The sequence below is a fragment of the Coffea eugenioides genome, chromosome 2, assembly GCF_003713205.1.
Source record: "Coffea eugenioides isolate CCC68of chromosome 2, Ceug_1.0, whole genome shotgun sequence".
Lineage (NCBI taxonomy): Eukaryota > Viridiplantae > Streptophyta > Magnoliopsida > Gentianales > Rubiaceae > Coffea > Coffea eugenioides.
In genome coordinates, this window is record NC_040036.1 from 4,661,117 (window position 1) to 4,676,232 (window position 15,116).

At 36.8% G+C, this 15,116-nt stretch overlaps 2 protein-coding genes across 3 annotated transcripts; both read left to right on the plus strand.

Moving 5' to 3' along the window:
- Positions 1–2,076: 2,076 nt before the first annotated feature.
- On the plus strand, positions 2,077–5,170 carry LOC113761237 (probable rRNA-processing protein EBP2 homolog). Of its 2 annotated transcripts, none has more exons than XM_027304124.1 (2): positions 2,077–2,393; positions 4,006–5,170. In XM_027304124.1, the coding sequence occupies exon 2, from the start codon at positions 4,014–4,016 to the stop codon at positions 4,887–4,889; it is 876 nt and encodes a 291-aa protein (XP_027159925.1). In that variant the 5' UTR covers positions 2,077–2,393; positions 4,006–4,013; the 3' UTR covers positions 4,890–5,170. The 2 variants fall into 2 exon arrangements, with proteins under 2 accessions (XP_027159925.1, XP_027159924.1); XM_027304123.1 differs by lacking the exon at positions 2,077–2,393 and adding an exon at positions 3,827–3,848 and having other exon boundaries at positions 4,011–5,170.
- Positions 5,171–11,570: 6,400 nt separating this feature from the next.
- LOC113754403 lies at positions 11,571–14,635 on the plus strand. The gene has a single exon (XM_027298809.1). It carries the CDS (start codon positions 12,063–12,065, stop codon positions 14,352–14,354), a length of 2,292 nt encoding a protein of 763 aa, XP_027154610.1. The 5' UTR covers positions 11,571–12,062; the 3' UTR covers positions 14,355–14,635.
- The last annotated feature ends 481 nt before the right edge of the window (positions 14,636–15,116 follow it).

Here is a 15,116-nt window from a genome sequence, read left to right on the forward strand (position 1 = left end):
GATTGGACAGACCATTGCAGTATATAAGAGATATATATGGATCAAACGACTCTAAATATTATCTCTTTAATAAGAAATAAATATTTAAATGTCTATCCATTAGACATGTGATATGATATGATTTGGTTGGTGGAGATATCCTGCAATTTGAATAAATTTGGAACACCTCACCTTGACACGTGGAGAAATATAATTGGCCATTTAATAACCAAATTTTCCAGGTGTACATGACATGTGGCAATACGCGATTGGATAGAAATAAGCCACAAAAATAATTCATAGACCAATGGTAATTTTTAGAATTTAATTAAAATTCCATTGTCTACATGACCCACTACCTCTCATATTATGGTACTCCAAATTTGTAGGATTTTAGACTTTGGGTGGAGAGGATGGTCGTATGAAGTGGTGGTTTGGGTGGAGATGGGGATGATGGTGTGAAATGGTGGTGCAAAGTTCTAGTGGAGGGGATGGTGGTGTGAAGTGGTGGAGGGGGAAGGGGAGCAGGAGAGAGGAGGAAAATGAAAGAAAATGTGAAAATGAAAAAATGAGCAGATGCCAAGACCCCCTTGCTTCGATATTGTGGGTTGTGGAGAATGTGAAACTGAGGAAGAAGGAGACGAAGAATAGAAAAAGAAAAGGAAAAAAAAAAAGGAAATGAAAAGAAAATAAAATGAAAAAGAAAAAATTAATAATAGACAGAAATCGGTTCAATAGCAGGTCAAAAAGCGTAATTCTACTCTAGTCCAAAGCACGAGGGGGTAGTGTGGGTGTTTTTAAATAATGAGGAGGTAGTATGTCAAATAATCAAACCGCAAGGAGGTTTTGTGTATTTTACCCTTATTTATAATTACTTTGACCTTATTGATGAAATACAAGAGAAATGAATAAAAAGTAAAATCGGGAAACAATTATAAAACCTATCCTCTGTATGAGCATGACAAACAAGGGAGTTTCATTATAAAGTTAAGATTAGTTTTTTCATTTCCAAATGGGTAAGGGAGATAGGTAAAATTTTTGATACCTTAGAGATCCTCAGCGAAATTGTTGGAGATCGAAATTATCCCTAAAAGCTTCAAAACATTGGTTGAAACAAGGTCGAAATTAATATTGTAATAAAAGAGAAGCAAAAATCTTGCTTTGAAGAGGGAAATTAGTAGGGGTGTGCAAAATCGAAAAATTTTGATTTACCGACCGAATTCAATTTCGAATTCGATAATTTGGTAATTCGGAATGGTAATTCGGAATGGAAATCGGAATATCCGATTTCGAATTGGTCGAATTCGGTAATGAGATTTTTCAAATCGAAATCGAAATCGAAATTGAATTCGGAATTCCTATTTCGATTTCAAATCTGTTTTTCATATATATATATATATATATAATATATAATATAACATTTATATTATAATAATAATTTTTATATTCATGAATTCGGTGAAATCGGAATTTCTATTTCGATTTCAATTTCGTTTTCACACATATATATAATATTATATATATATGTAATATAATATTTATATAATAAAAATAATAATTATTATATTCATGAATTCGGTGAAATCGAAATTTACCGAATTCCGAATTGAATTCGGAACAAATTCGAATTCGGAATTGGTGAATTCGAAATCGAAATCGGTCAAAAATTCTGATACCAAAATTTCGAAAAATTCCGATTTCAAAGTTCCGAATTACCGATTTCGATTTCGATTCACAGCCCTAGAAATTAGGGTGAAAATTTCAAGAGATTGGTTATAGCAGAGACAAACATTAAAAGAAAAGATTTTCACGGTAAAGAGTGAGAAAACTATTTTATACGGGATTCATGTTATTTGTTTTTAGATATAGGATTTTTTTGAAAAAAAAATTTCCCAGCCTTTTGCTACTTAAAAAAGTAGAAAATGTTGGGGTAGCATTGTCATTTCAGTACCGCTGATTGGGATATCTAGGCACAATGTGACTGTCACGTTATATTGATAGAGGAGGTATGTGAAATTTTTGTAACTTTGACAGCGCTAGTTGATATTAGGATGAACCTCGGGAAGGTTTCTGTAATTAACCCTAATTATGCAAACATTCATGGAACCCTAATTCTCTCGGGCCCCTTATTACCCCTCCATCCTCTTATCAGCCGCAAGCCCACCCACGCATTGTCACTGTCCATCGACGATCACAACTCACTGCTCGTCCGCTTCTCCGTCTAATCTTGTCAACCACACCTTCCTCCACTGCGGGAGCGTCGATCGAGCCTTCAATTTCTCGGTCTTCCCGAACAACAGTAGCCGCAACTCTGCTCCTCCCTTTCACTCGCTCAATCTTACCTGCCTGCCGCCGCTCCATTCTCCACCGCCTGAAGTAGAGGGTGCAGCTTTACAGAGCCAACCCATAACCTGGTAACCACCACGAGTTGTAATTTGTCAGATTCTCTCCCCAAAATCAATTGCTATGTGCAATAGAATTTGACTCCTGGTTCTATGTTATATGCTTTTGTTGAGGCTATTAACCTTTTCTGTGAAGACTTGTGAAAATTGAATTCTGAATGAATATACTTCGTTGAATCTGAATTCACTTTGAGCATTCTGATGTAGAAACCAGCTAGAGGAATATAAACTTTTGGTAGTGGAAGAAAAATCTGAACTTCTGTTTTTGCTATAGAATATCAGAAATTTTGCATTTGATTATCTATTAGAAGCTTTTGTAGTGACTGAGCGGGTGTGGTTGAAGTGAAATCCACTTAGCGAACTGACGTATGCCTTTATTTTGTCGTGTTTACTTAACTGGTATTTTCTTCTCCCGTGGGCACCGGTGGGGGAAACAGGGCGGTGCCGGGGAACTTTTGGACACCGGGATGCCTTCCCCCACCCAAAACCGCCCCGTTGCCATCCCTAGCCTAAAAGTGAGAATTACCTGTTTTGAACTGGTGCTGAGAGAGGAGGGACAAGCCGATAGGGTTTATTAGGGATTTTGAGGACTGAGGAGGCTGCTGCCTTAACTAGCTCGTATCCTTCACTAAACCTTGATCCCTTCATCACCAACCCCTCCATTTCATTTAGTCAGCTTGCCCGTCATCCATCCATCGATCCTCTACCTCCCCCCTCTAAATTTAGAAAAGGAATCATATTTTTAAGTAAAATTTTCTATCACTTGTTCTTGTCCATTAATTTGTTATCTTGAGTTCACGTGGTTGTGTGTTTTGGGGCTTTTGCTATCCCTTTTTGTATATCTTCTTCTATTTCTTTCCTATGGTTGAGAGTTTTTAGGGTTTTTTTCTAATATTGGGAAATTTAAGATTCGGTCTTTAGGATAAAAATCTAGTTTTTTTAAAAAAAAAACTTTCTTTAGACCTTTCATTTTACTTTTCTTGCTGCTATTTCTTGGTTATTGTATCTTGATTTTTTCATGGATATCTCCACTATGAAGGTCCTGACGGTTAATTTTTGTCTCCTTGTATACTTGTCCTCCTGCTGTAGTAATTATAATTTTGCCTGTCTGTGTCCTTGTTTCCTGTATGAAGTTTCAATTGTTTGGAGAATTTGGGGTTGCGGAAGTTGTACACTTCAAGTGAATGGATTTACATCTTTTGGCCCCATTAACTGATTTTATTTTACTGTTTGGAACAGTTATATGCGTATATTTACTTGCTTCTAATATTTATGGAACCTATTGTCCTCAGGGAACCATTTATTTGTGAAAAAGACAGATATCTGTGCGATTAGGAACGTGTACAATTAGCTAGGCGGAACTTATAGTTTAGAATAAGGCAGGTCTTAATGTAAGTAGGTGTCAGAAAGCCATCTAAGTCCTTTAAGGCTTGCATACCCGGTCAGATGTCATCTTCTGTTTGCAAGGTGTGCATCACTAGCAATGCTGAATATAATTCTCATATAGTTTACTTCTGGTGACAGCTAGTTAAATATGGATGAGAAACATACTAAGTATCCTTTTTGACTTAATGAGCTTACCTACTGATTATTTTCTGACTTTCTTTTTCTATTGTTATCCCAGAAAAGGTTATGCTGGACGAGGAAAATATCAATGATCTTGGAATGGAGGATCCCGATAATGAAGTCATTGATTCAGAACCAGAGTCAGAAGAAGATGAAGATGTGAAGTTGGCTGAACCTTCAAAGACTGCTGTAAACAACAGGGATGGTTTGCTTGATAAACTGGGAGATATAAGTTGGCCTGAAAATGTGGGTTGGATACACAAGCTTTCGGTAGACATTGACAGGGAGCAAGAGGTGGACGTTAACGATGACTTGACGCGGGAGCTTGCTTTCTATACGCAGGCATTGGAGGGCACAAGGCAGGCCTTTCTGGAGTTTCAGTCAATGGGGATACCTTTCTTGAGGCCATCTGACTACTATGCTGAGATGGTCAAATCTGATACTCACATGGAGAAAGTTAAGGGTCGTCTGTTGGCAGAGAAAAGAAAGATTGAGGAGAGTGAGGAGAGAAGGAAGGCAAGGGAGAACAAGAAAATAGCCAAAGAGGTACAGGCACAGAAGCTCAAGGAGCGGGCTAAGCAAAAGAAGGAAGAGATAGAGTCTGTTAAGAAGTGGAGGAAAAATAGGCAGCACAGTGGCTTTGCAGGTGGTGACAAAGACGGTGACTTGGATTTTGCTTTTGAAGATGGAAAGGCATTTGAGCGATCAAGTAAGAAACAGCCCGGGGTGGCTCCAGGAGACCGTTCTGGAGGGAAGGCAGGGAAAGGTGGTGGTAGAAGGGGGATGAAAGGGCCAGATAAAAATAGAAAGAATAGGGAATTCAGGAACTCCAAGTTTGGTTATGGAGGAAGGAAAGGCCCAAATAAGCAGAACACTTCTGAGACTACAAGTGATATAAGAGGCTTCAACGGTAATTTTTCAGGTAGAAAAAGGAAGAGGTGATACACTTTAATGTGGTTTGCTCGGTGCCAGAGCTTTAAATGGATCTTTTTTCGAAACGTGTCTTTTTGACAATGTGCTTTTAGAAAATTTGGTAATTTGCTCAATTATATTAGCTTAATATTTATGGTTTATGATTCTAATGCTGTCAAATAAGCTGGCAGGTTGAGCTCTTTGATTGGCAAATTTTTTTGTTGCTTGATGATGATTTTATTCTGGGATTAGCCGACTTCCTGTGTCAATCGGGGTTCAGTTTTATAGATTTCGAGGTATTGATGTTATAATTGTTTCTTTTCTTTATACAAGCTCCAACTTTTCTGCCCTACTACCTAAAGTAATACCTGCAACGTTGTCTGCGCTCCACAGTTTTATATGGGAAGTAGTCCGGTCCCTTGGAGTGCCCCGACAATGTGGAGGGCAAAAACTAGTTCTCTAAGTTTTCTCATTCTCATGCCTTGTTGAATGAATAAAGGATTGGATGTGAGAGGAAATCTATAAATTTAACACAATTTCTCTATCCAATCTACGAACGAGGAAGATTTACGGATTAATTAAATATTGTCTGCTTAAAGCAAGTTTTTTTGTACCATTTGGCTTTTGGAAGTAATTGTTATGTGAAATAATTATTACACTAATAAATAAGGATATTTTACAGTTTTTAATTTTAAATGGACAAAAACTCCTCTTTGTTGATTTCCAAATGCAAGAGATTTATTCAATGCTCTCAAAAAGTCTGTAAATGCCGAATACGTAATCAATACTCTATGTATTGGTATAGTGTTTGGATAACATATTATCTCAAATAATAATATTTCGCTTGCATCATAAACACATTTTCCAATCAATCTTTTTATATTCCTAACCACCTTTTTATCTTACATACATCAAATCACAAAAAGTGCTACAGTAATTATTCCAAATAATACTCTATTATCACCCAAATTAACTTCTCCTACAGAAAAGCGAAAGCTCATAAGAACGGACAAGGCAGCACTCAAGTCGCAGGCCACAGTCGAAGGGCTTCATTAAGGGTTTTAAGGGCCCAAGCGACGGTAAAACCTTAAAAGGGGGCCCAACAAAGAAATGCTACTCTTAGACTCCACGCTGCATATGTCGTTTGAATATTAATCGACAGTCCTTTCAAATTTCAATTAAATGGCATTAGTGGCAATGTCTTGCAATTCTATCCATCAAAAAGTACATAATTAAAGATATCATCGAATGAATTTCAAACCAATTCATTTCAGGATGACTTCGAATTTGAATCAATTCTATCTACCTTGAGAAATTGCATTATTTAAGGGCTTTTAAATACTTGATGAATGAGAAATTTTATGTTGATACCGAGTAATTATTTGGCATGCCTAATAATTGATTCCAAATCAACAAGAAAGTTTCAATCGAACATTAATTCACATGCAAAGTAGAGTCTACTTTGAAATCAAGTAGAACCTTTTTGTATGTTTACGTGCAACTTTTTCATTAGTTAGGGGCAATTACTAGACTTGTCAAGCAGCAAATCAAGATTAATTTAAGATGTTACTCGAATTCTTGTCAGCATATTTGACTCGATCATCATATTAGTTCGATTCCATCTATGGCATATGAAGTTAAAAGTTCCCGTGCGTGTTTCAACTGGAACATGGCATAAGGCTACGTTTAAGTCCGAGTTCTCCTCAACTTTCTCATGTTAATCCTTTTTGAATTCCTTCACTCAAAGCCAACCGTATTGTGATTTTTCTTGCTTAGTTGATGATCATCCCTCTCAAAATTGATTTCATCAAGAGGGCCTTTCTGCGTTTCAGCTACATTTTAATGCTAGTACAAGTCTTAAATAAAACACTCAGAATCAAACTCTCTACCCTTCTATTCTTTAACAATACGAGTGTTATGTGATAAAAAAATGTTATTTTATTATCACGTGCTGTGTAAACAATTATGAGTGGTTTGTTTACAAAAAATTATCTTAGAATTTAAGGAAATTAAGTTTGATTTGATATTAAAGTATGATAATATATTAAAAAAATCACATATTACTATATTTTGTCAAATTTAGATGTTAAAAAGAATAATCACCGATAAGAATAATTAAACATTGAAAATATAATAGAGTAATTACTATAGAAAAAAATTAACAATAGCATTTTTCTTGGAGCATTTGGACTCGGAGTTTAGAGGTTGACAGTTAAAATTTAAAACAAGAAACTCCTGACTTCTCATGTTTGTAACAAATGACGTATTAACTTTTTATGTTGATTTTATTTTCACTTTTTATATTTTACTTCTATTTTAATTGGTATTTCAATTTAGTTTAATTAGGATTTGATTGATATTTTACCTTATTTAAGAAAGGGAAAATCGTTCAAAACATCCCTCACATTTTGCAAAATAACTTTTTTCGTCCCTCGCTTTTAAAAATGTAATTTTACGTTCCTTACAAATTCACATTGATCAAATTTGGTCCCTACCTAAGTTTTCGACTAGTTTTTTGTCGAAATTTACCACGTGCCTTGCCCGTGATCATATTTTAAGGGCAAATTTGTCAAATCAAATTTTATATAATTCGATTCATAATCCCTCACATTTCATAAAATAAATTTTTTCGTCCTTTACATTTCACAAAATGAATTTTTTCATCCTTCACATTTTTCAAAATGAATTTTTTCATCTTTTATTGATCATGTGTATGAATAATCTTTTTTAAATCCATGTATATATTTATTTGATTTTACCTGAACAGTACGAATAGCATGTGAAATCAAATAGAGATATATTACACAATATTCGTATTGCTCAAGTGAAATCAAATAGATATATATGTGGGATTAAAAAAATTTGTAGTTTTTCACTTATATTCATTTTCTTTTACTCGAAATTTGAAAATAAAGAAGACAGTTAATCCTAAATATTATCGAGTATTTATATCGAATTAAATTTGGATAGAAAAAATAAACAAAAGAAAAGTATGACAAAAAGAAATAAGTGATTGGCACTTTCAAATTTTAACAAAATCATAAGGCAAGTAATTCAACTGTTGATCTTAAAAGTGTCGAGTAGAAATTTCAGATTTAAATTGAAATTTGTTAGCACAATTATAGAATTCGAGTTAGGACCCATTAATTAGATGACCTTATTATACTACTCAATAAATAAATTATTACCAAAAGAGAAATGTCACAAATATTGAATAGGTTCAAATGGTGAAATCATATAAGTATATACATGGGTTTGAAACGAAATTATTAGTTTTAAACCCCTATATATATCTATTAAATAGCATGTGTATAACTACGATTAACATGTTTAGATGAAATTCAATAGAGATAAATTACATGTTATTCATACTGTTTAGGTAAAATCAAATAGACATATACGTGGGTTTATAGAAAAAAAACTATTCGTATACATGATCAATGAGGGATGAAAAAATTCATTTTAAAAAATATGAGGGATGGAAAAATTCATTTTTTCAAATGTGAGGAACGAAACAACTCATTTTGTAAAATGTTAGGGACGAAAAAATTTATTTTGTGAAATGTGAGGGACTATAAATCAGATTATGTAAAAATTTGATTTGACAATTTTGCCCTTGAAAAATGATCACATGCAAGTCACGTGGTGGATTCCGACAAAAAACTAGTCGAAAACTTAGGTAGCGACTAAATTTGGTTGATGTGAATTTGTAAGAGACATAAAATTACACTTTTAAAAGTGAGGGACAAAAAAAGTCATATTGTAAAATGTGAGGGACGTTTTGAACGATTATCCCTTTAAGAAATAGAGGTTGGTATATTATGTGAAAGTTATGTAAAGAAAGAGTGTGAAATATTAGTCTGTTAATTACTTTGGGGACAGAGGGCAAAATAAGGAGATTTTATTAAGTTGATATAAATAAATGTATATAAAAATATGATTTTCAATCCCAAAGTCCCGTCCCTGCAGACTACTTTCTCAAAATATTGGTAAAAAAAAAAAAATTCATACAGATCAACGGCCGACTCAGCATGACAGACATATAATTAGAAAATGCCATTTTCAGAGTAATGGTTGTACGATTTTTGTTTTGGACAATATTTTGAGGAATTAGCCCTGCCTGCCTTCATCCAATCCTTGATTATTCCTTTTGTTTACTCCTCTTAGCAGTTATTTTTAGGAAAATATTAAAAAAAAAGAAGATAATCTTGGAATTGCAAAAAATACCAGCAAGTTCACCAATTAGCAAGGGATAGGGCGTGGATTTAAAAGGGGGGACTGTGATTAGATTAGCCCCTTTACTTGAGCAATTACTGAATTACATATCAGAAATGAGTTGTTGGGTCCATTTTTCTCTGGAACTCATCTTTGTATTGGATAATTAATGATGCAAGTATGAGCTTCGGGCCATGCTTATGATTAAACCACTTCACCAACAAATGCTTAAACATGATTTAGGCATCATCCCATCAACATCAAATCGATTAACAACAAGATCGACTAACTGATGATGGATGTTAGTCGTTAATTGTTGTTACACTTAATATGTATCTGTTTCACACGGTTTTGTCGTACCAATATTTATTACTAACAATCCTTCTCGGTACTAGCAGCCTAAGAATTTCCATTGAGTGCTTGACAGTTGTGAGTGGTTACAATGCCATTGAGTCATAAGCCTGTTTTTCCAGAATATATCACGACTTATATGGCCTTAGAATTTCCTTTTTCTTCTTTTCTTTGGGTTGTATAAGCACTCAATCCTTTTCTGATGCTGTTGCATTATTCACGACCCAAGTACATGCCCTTTTGTTTAGTTAGGAGTTAGGACTAGCAGTTCCATACCACCACTACGTAAGTATTTGGTTTATATGTCAATTTGTTTGGAAACTGAAACATGAGATGAGATCCCCAATAATGTCTATAAAATAATAAGAGTAAATCTTACATACGCTCTGACAGTGCATACACTATCACTGTTTGATTCATGATATATATGTAAAAGTCGAATTTCAAATTCAAATTTTGCATAATTGTCATTCATCTAACGCTGACAGCCAGTTTATACACTGTCAGTGTAGAAAAGATTAATCCAAATCATAGAGGGAGGGAGATGGCACTTTCGGAGTAAACATTTTATGTTGTTTTTAGAGCTTCCAATTTTGACCTTAAAAATTTAAATTTTATCCTAATCACCTAATTACATTTGCTAATATAAACTCTCATATCGTCTTTAAATACTATAACTACCAAATTAATCATAATTGTATTAAAGAAACGAAATTACGAATAAATTGTAATTTTTTATGAAGAATTTATATAAAATTTAATTTTATAAAAAAATTTAATATGTTCATAAAAATTAATAATTATTTCTAAACTGCACGCATATTGGACCGTGCCCTCAACACTAGTCAGTCATAAATTGCTGGAGTACTCAGGAGCATTGTAATTTTTAAGCAGTAACTGTCCGTTTAATAGGCCAGCGGTTGGATGATTGGCCTATTATGCGAGAGGTTATGAGTTGTTAATCAAGGTTTGCCAATTCATGCGTCTTACATAAGTTTTGCCAATTCACTCTATCTTACATAAGTTGGATGATAATATTATTAATTGATGAATTGTTATTTTGAGGAGAATTCGAGAATGTACTGCTTCAAACAGTTTAAGTCATTGAACACAATTAGCTTTGGTAAAAATAGCGAGAACAGTCAATCGTTGGACTGTATACCCACTAATCTGCTATCATAGCCTCCTTAGACTCCCCTCCCCCTAGATTAGGATAGAATAGGTTATACAAATGTATCACAAAAAAAAAAGTCAACCGTTGGACTGATTTTCATGATACATCTCAGCGGTATCATCTCATTAGCGAATGCTTAATTCTTGCAATTAGAAGGTAAGTTGCATTCTGGCCCTTAATGTAATTTTTTAGTCATAAATTTCCACCACATAACGAACCGCCAAAAATCATCATTATCTGATTACTTATTTCACAATATCATCCATGTTCTTGATTAATAAGTACTTACTTGGATTCATTTACTTTCCTTTTATTACTCTTCTATTTTTTTTTTTATTTTTTTTTTGGTTTTAAAACTTAATTGTGGGTAATTGTGAATTTTATGTCATTCGTCATATTGAGTTTTACAACTCTATCATCACCAAATAGATAGAGGGTGCAACATACATGCCTACTTTTTCCCTTTTGGGTATGACCGTGCCCCTCAACCTCAATTTAATATTTGAGGGACTAAAAGTGTAAAATGTATAGGTGGAAGGACCACTTTTGCGCAGTTTTCACGTCATTCATTCTCCAGTATGGGGATTTGTGAAAAGAAGAAGAAAGAATGAAGAGGAAGAAGGGGTTTCTGCTTTCTTTTTCCGTCCTCGTGCCAAATTTAGGAGTGGGCTGCAGATGTGCAGCAGGGGTCACCAGTGTTGACCACACTAACCGAGTCAATACCATTGGCTATTCCCTGGGGGCCCCAACCCGCCCCTGCCGTTTGACAAATCTCAGAACTCCATTGGTAGATTCTGTACACGCGCTCCCTTCAGCACGTGGATACCAGGTTCCCACAACCCAGTGGCCAGTCCCAGTAGTACCACTACCACCTCGTCTCATCACCCTCTCTGTCTCTTTCCAGTGTCCAGTTTCTACGGGTCCGTCCGTCCGTCCGTCTAATAACAACAACAACAGCGGCATCATAAGTTTTACTCCTACATAGTACATACACGAGAACAAGACTCGCCCATTATTCACCTTTCATCGCTCTTCTTCTCTTCTTGCGATTACGCTCCCACTCCGTCTTCTCTCTCCGTAGACTGTACTTCTTTAGATCCCATTCAGCTAAGCAATTCCTCAAGCATTTAATATACATACTCTGTGCCACTACACTAAATTATTTTTCTTTTTCTTTCTGCCCAGTTCGACTCTCTCCGGCATGTAGCTCCGGCGACTTTCGGGCATACCCATCTCGTTGCTGGCCGCTCTCTCTCTTTTTTTTTGGCGAAAGAGGTGACTTGGAGGCTGAAAGGGTTTTTGTTGAACACAGCCAAAATGGTTCTCCTCAAAGCCAAACCAAACACTCACCGAGCTCGTCAACTACCTCTGACCAACAAAAAAATCCGGCTATTCAACTGATTCTTGAGGGAAATTCCCGGAACTCGCGCTCCCATTTGCTAAAAAGTCTCAGTTCTTTCCCAATGTCTAACGTAAATTTGAACCCGATTGACTTGGCGGCCGTAGGCGAGGACGTGACGGTGAAGGCCGTCAACAAGCGATACGAAGGTCTTGTAACTGTCCGTACGAAGGCTATCAAGGGTAAAGGAGCTTGGTACTGGGCTCATCTGGAACCCATTCTCGTCAGAAACCCCGAAACCAACCTCCCTAAGGCCGTCAAACTCAAGTGCACCCTCTGTGATGCTGCTTTCTCCGCCTCAAACCCCTCAAGGACTGCCTCTGAGCATCTTAAGAGGGGGACTTGCCCAAATTTCAATTTTGTCCCGAAGACCGGTTCCCAGTTGCCTGCATTAGCTTCCCCTTCTTCTCAGAATCATTATCGGAAGCGGAGCTTCCAACAAACTCCTACAGGTACTCCTTCCAGCTCATACCAAGTTGGCATGGTTGACTCTTCGCGAATATTTGGTGAAATGGGGGGCTATTCACCTGTCCAAATTGCGCAAACTCCTTTGGCCAATACGAGTAGTGGTTCCGGAATGGGCCAACAGCAGTTGGTTTTGTCCGGTGGGAAAGAGGATTTGGGTGCACTGGCATTGCTGGAGGATAGCGTGAAGAAGCTTAAATGTTCGAGAGCTTCTCCTGCTCCAGCCTTAAGCAAGGACCAGGTTGATTCAGCTTTTGATTTGTTGGCCGATTGGTTCTACGAGTCATGTGGGTCGGTGTCAGTTTCAAGTCTTGAGCATCCCAAGTTTAAAGATTTCCTTAACCAGGTGGGCTTGCCTCCCATTTCCAGAAGGGAAATTTCGGGTTCAAGGCTTGATTCTAAGTTTGAGCAAGTCAAACTCGAGGCAGAAGCTAGAATTAGGGATGCAGTGTTCTTTCAAGTCGCTTCTGCTGGATGGAAGGGTAAAAACTGCAGGTGTGGTGAAGAAAGTGTGATCAAGTTTCTGGTGAATCTTCCTAACGGGACTAATGTGTTTCAAAAGGTGGTTTGTATTGGGGGTTCAGTGCCATCACAGTACGCAGAGGAGGTTTTATGGGAGGCAACCAGAGGAATATGTAGTAATGTTGTGCAGAAATGTGTAGGCATAGTTGCAGATAAATACAAAGCCAAAGCATTGAGGAATTTGGAAATTCAGCATCATTGGATGGTTAATTTGTCTTGTCAGCTTCAAGGTATTATTAGCTTAATCAAGGATTTTAGTAGAGAGCTTCCACTTTTCCAAACTGTAACGGATAGTTGTTTGAAGATTGCAAATTTTTTTAATAGCAAATCTCAGATTAGAGATAACTTCCACAGATTTAGGTTGCAAGAAGCTGAGCTCTCTGGCTTGATAAGAGTTCCTCATCCCAAATGTGATTTGTCAAAGAACTTAGCTTCTGTTTTATTGATGATAGAGGACATATTGGGGTATGCACGGGTTCTGCAGCTAGTGGTGTTGGATGATTCATATAAGGTTGTCTGCATAGAGGACTCTGTTGCTAGAGAAGTTGCAAACACAATTCAGGATGTCGGGTTCTGGAATGATTTGGAGGCTGTTCAATCACTGGTGAAACTGATCAGGGGAATCGCTCAAGAAATCGAGGCTGAGAAGCCTTTAGTTGGGCAGTGTCTCCCTCTGTGGGAAGAGTTGAGAACAAAAGTAAAGGACTGGTGTGCAAAATTCAGCTTAGCAGAGGGACCTGTGGATAAAATAGTTGAAAGGCGATTTAAAAAAAATTACCATCCTGCCTGGTCTGCTGCATTTGTGCTTGATCCCCAATACTTGATGCGAGATGCTAGCGGGAAGTACCTTCCACCATTTAATTGCTTGACGCATGAACAAGAGAAGGATGTGGATAAGCTCATAACACGATTAGTTTCCAGGGAGGAAGCTCATATCGCATTGATGGAGCTTATGAAGTGGAGATCAGAAGGGCTAGACCCGTTATATGCTCAGGCAGTTCAGGTAAAACAGCAAGACCCTGTGACTGGGAAGATGAGGATTGCAAACCCTCAAAGCAGTAGGCTTGTTTGGGAAACTTGTCTGAAAGAGTTCAAATCATTGGGTAAAGTTGCTGCTAGGCTTCTTTTCCTTCATGCTACTACATGTGGGTTTAAGTGCAATTGGTCAATCATGAGATGGATTTGTTTGCAAGGACATCCCAGGGCTTGCATGGACCGGGCTCAGAAGATGATCTATGTTGCTGCTCATGCAAAGCTTGAAAGACGAGATTTCTCTAGTGCAGAGGAGAAGGATGTGGAATTGTTTGGTGCTGCAAAGAGTGCGGATGACGTGCTAAATGAGGTCTTTGCAGATGCGAACTCAGTGTAATGCCCCTTTTTTTGCTTTTTGGGGACTCCTATAGAACTCTAATCTAGGATTTGTTAGATTCTTTGGACTTCTTTATTTTGTAACTCCTAGTGTCAGATTTTATGGGATACTATTGCTAGGGGAATTCAGAGAATCAACCAACTGTATTATCAGAAACTGCTTAGGAACATGATTTCTTGACCCATTAGATGGGAAGCAGAGGTTCTTGTATCTAGAGAGCACAACTTTTATCGTTTCAAGTTATCAAATAGTTCATTGGAAAGAGCGAGAAGTTATCAACATCTTGGTTTCTAGCTTAACTCGCTACAATAACATTCACGACCTTTTTACCTTGTGCCATGCAGTTGTACTAGCCATTGGTTTGAGTCTGTATACCGTTTGCATTGAGGGACCATTCTTTTAAGTAAACGGCGAATGTTGAGGTACTCCCAAGAAATTGCGGGATGTTGTCAGATACTGATTGAATTGCCTTATTGATATCTAACCACAAATTTCTCCTATTTAATGGATGCAGCTGTCTAGAAATAGATTACATCACTGCATGCCATCAATATCATTTCCGCGTAAATATTTGGCTGCCTTGTTTTCTTTTTCACAGGCCACACTACTCTTTCCAACTGTGTGCAACTGGGATCCATGGATTTTTTCAACTGTCAATGATGAATGTTTCAGAAAGAGAGTGACAAGTTGAGTGAATTCTATCGGGAGATATCAGTATAATGAAGTGTTCATGCTTTTTGGTTGCCTTTAATGTTACAAAGA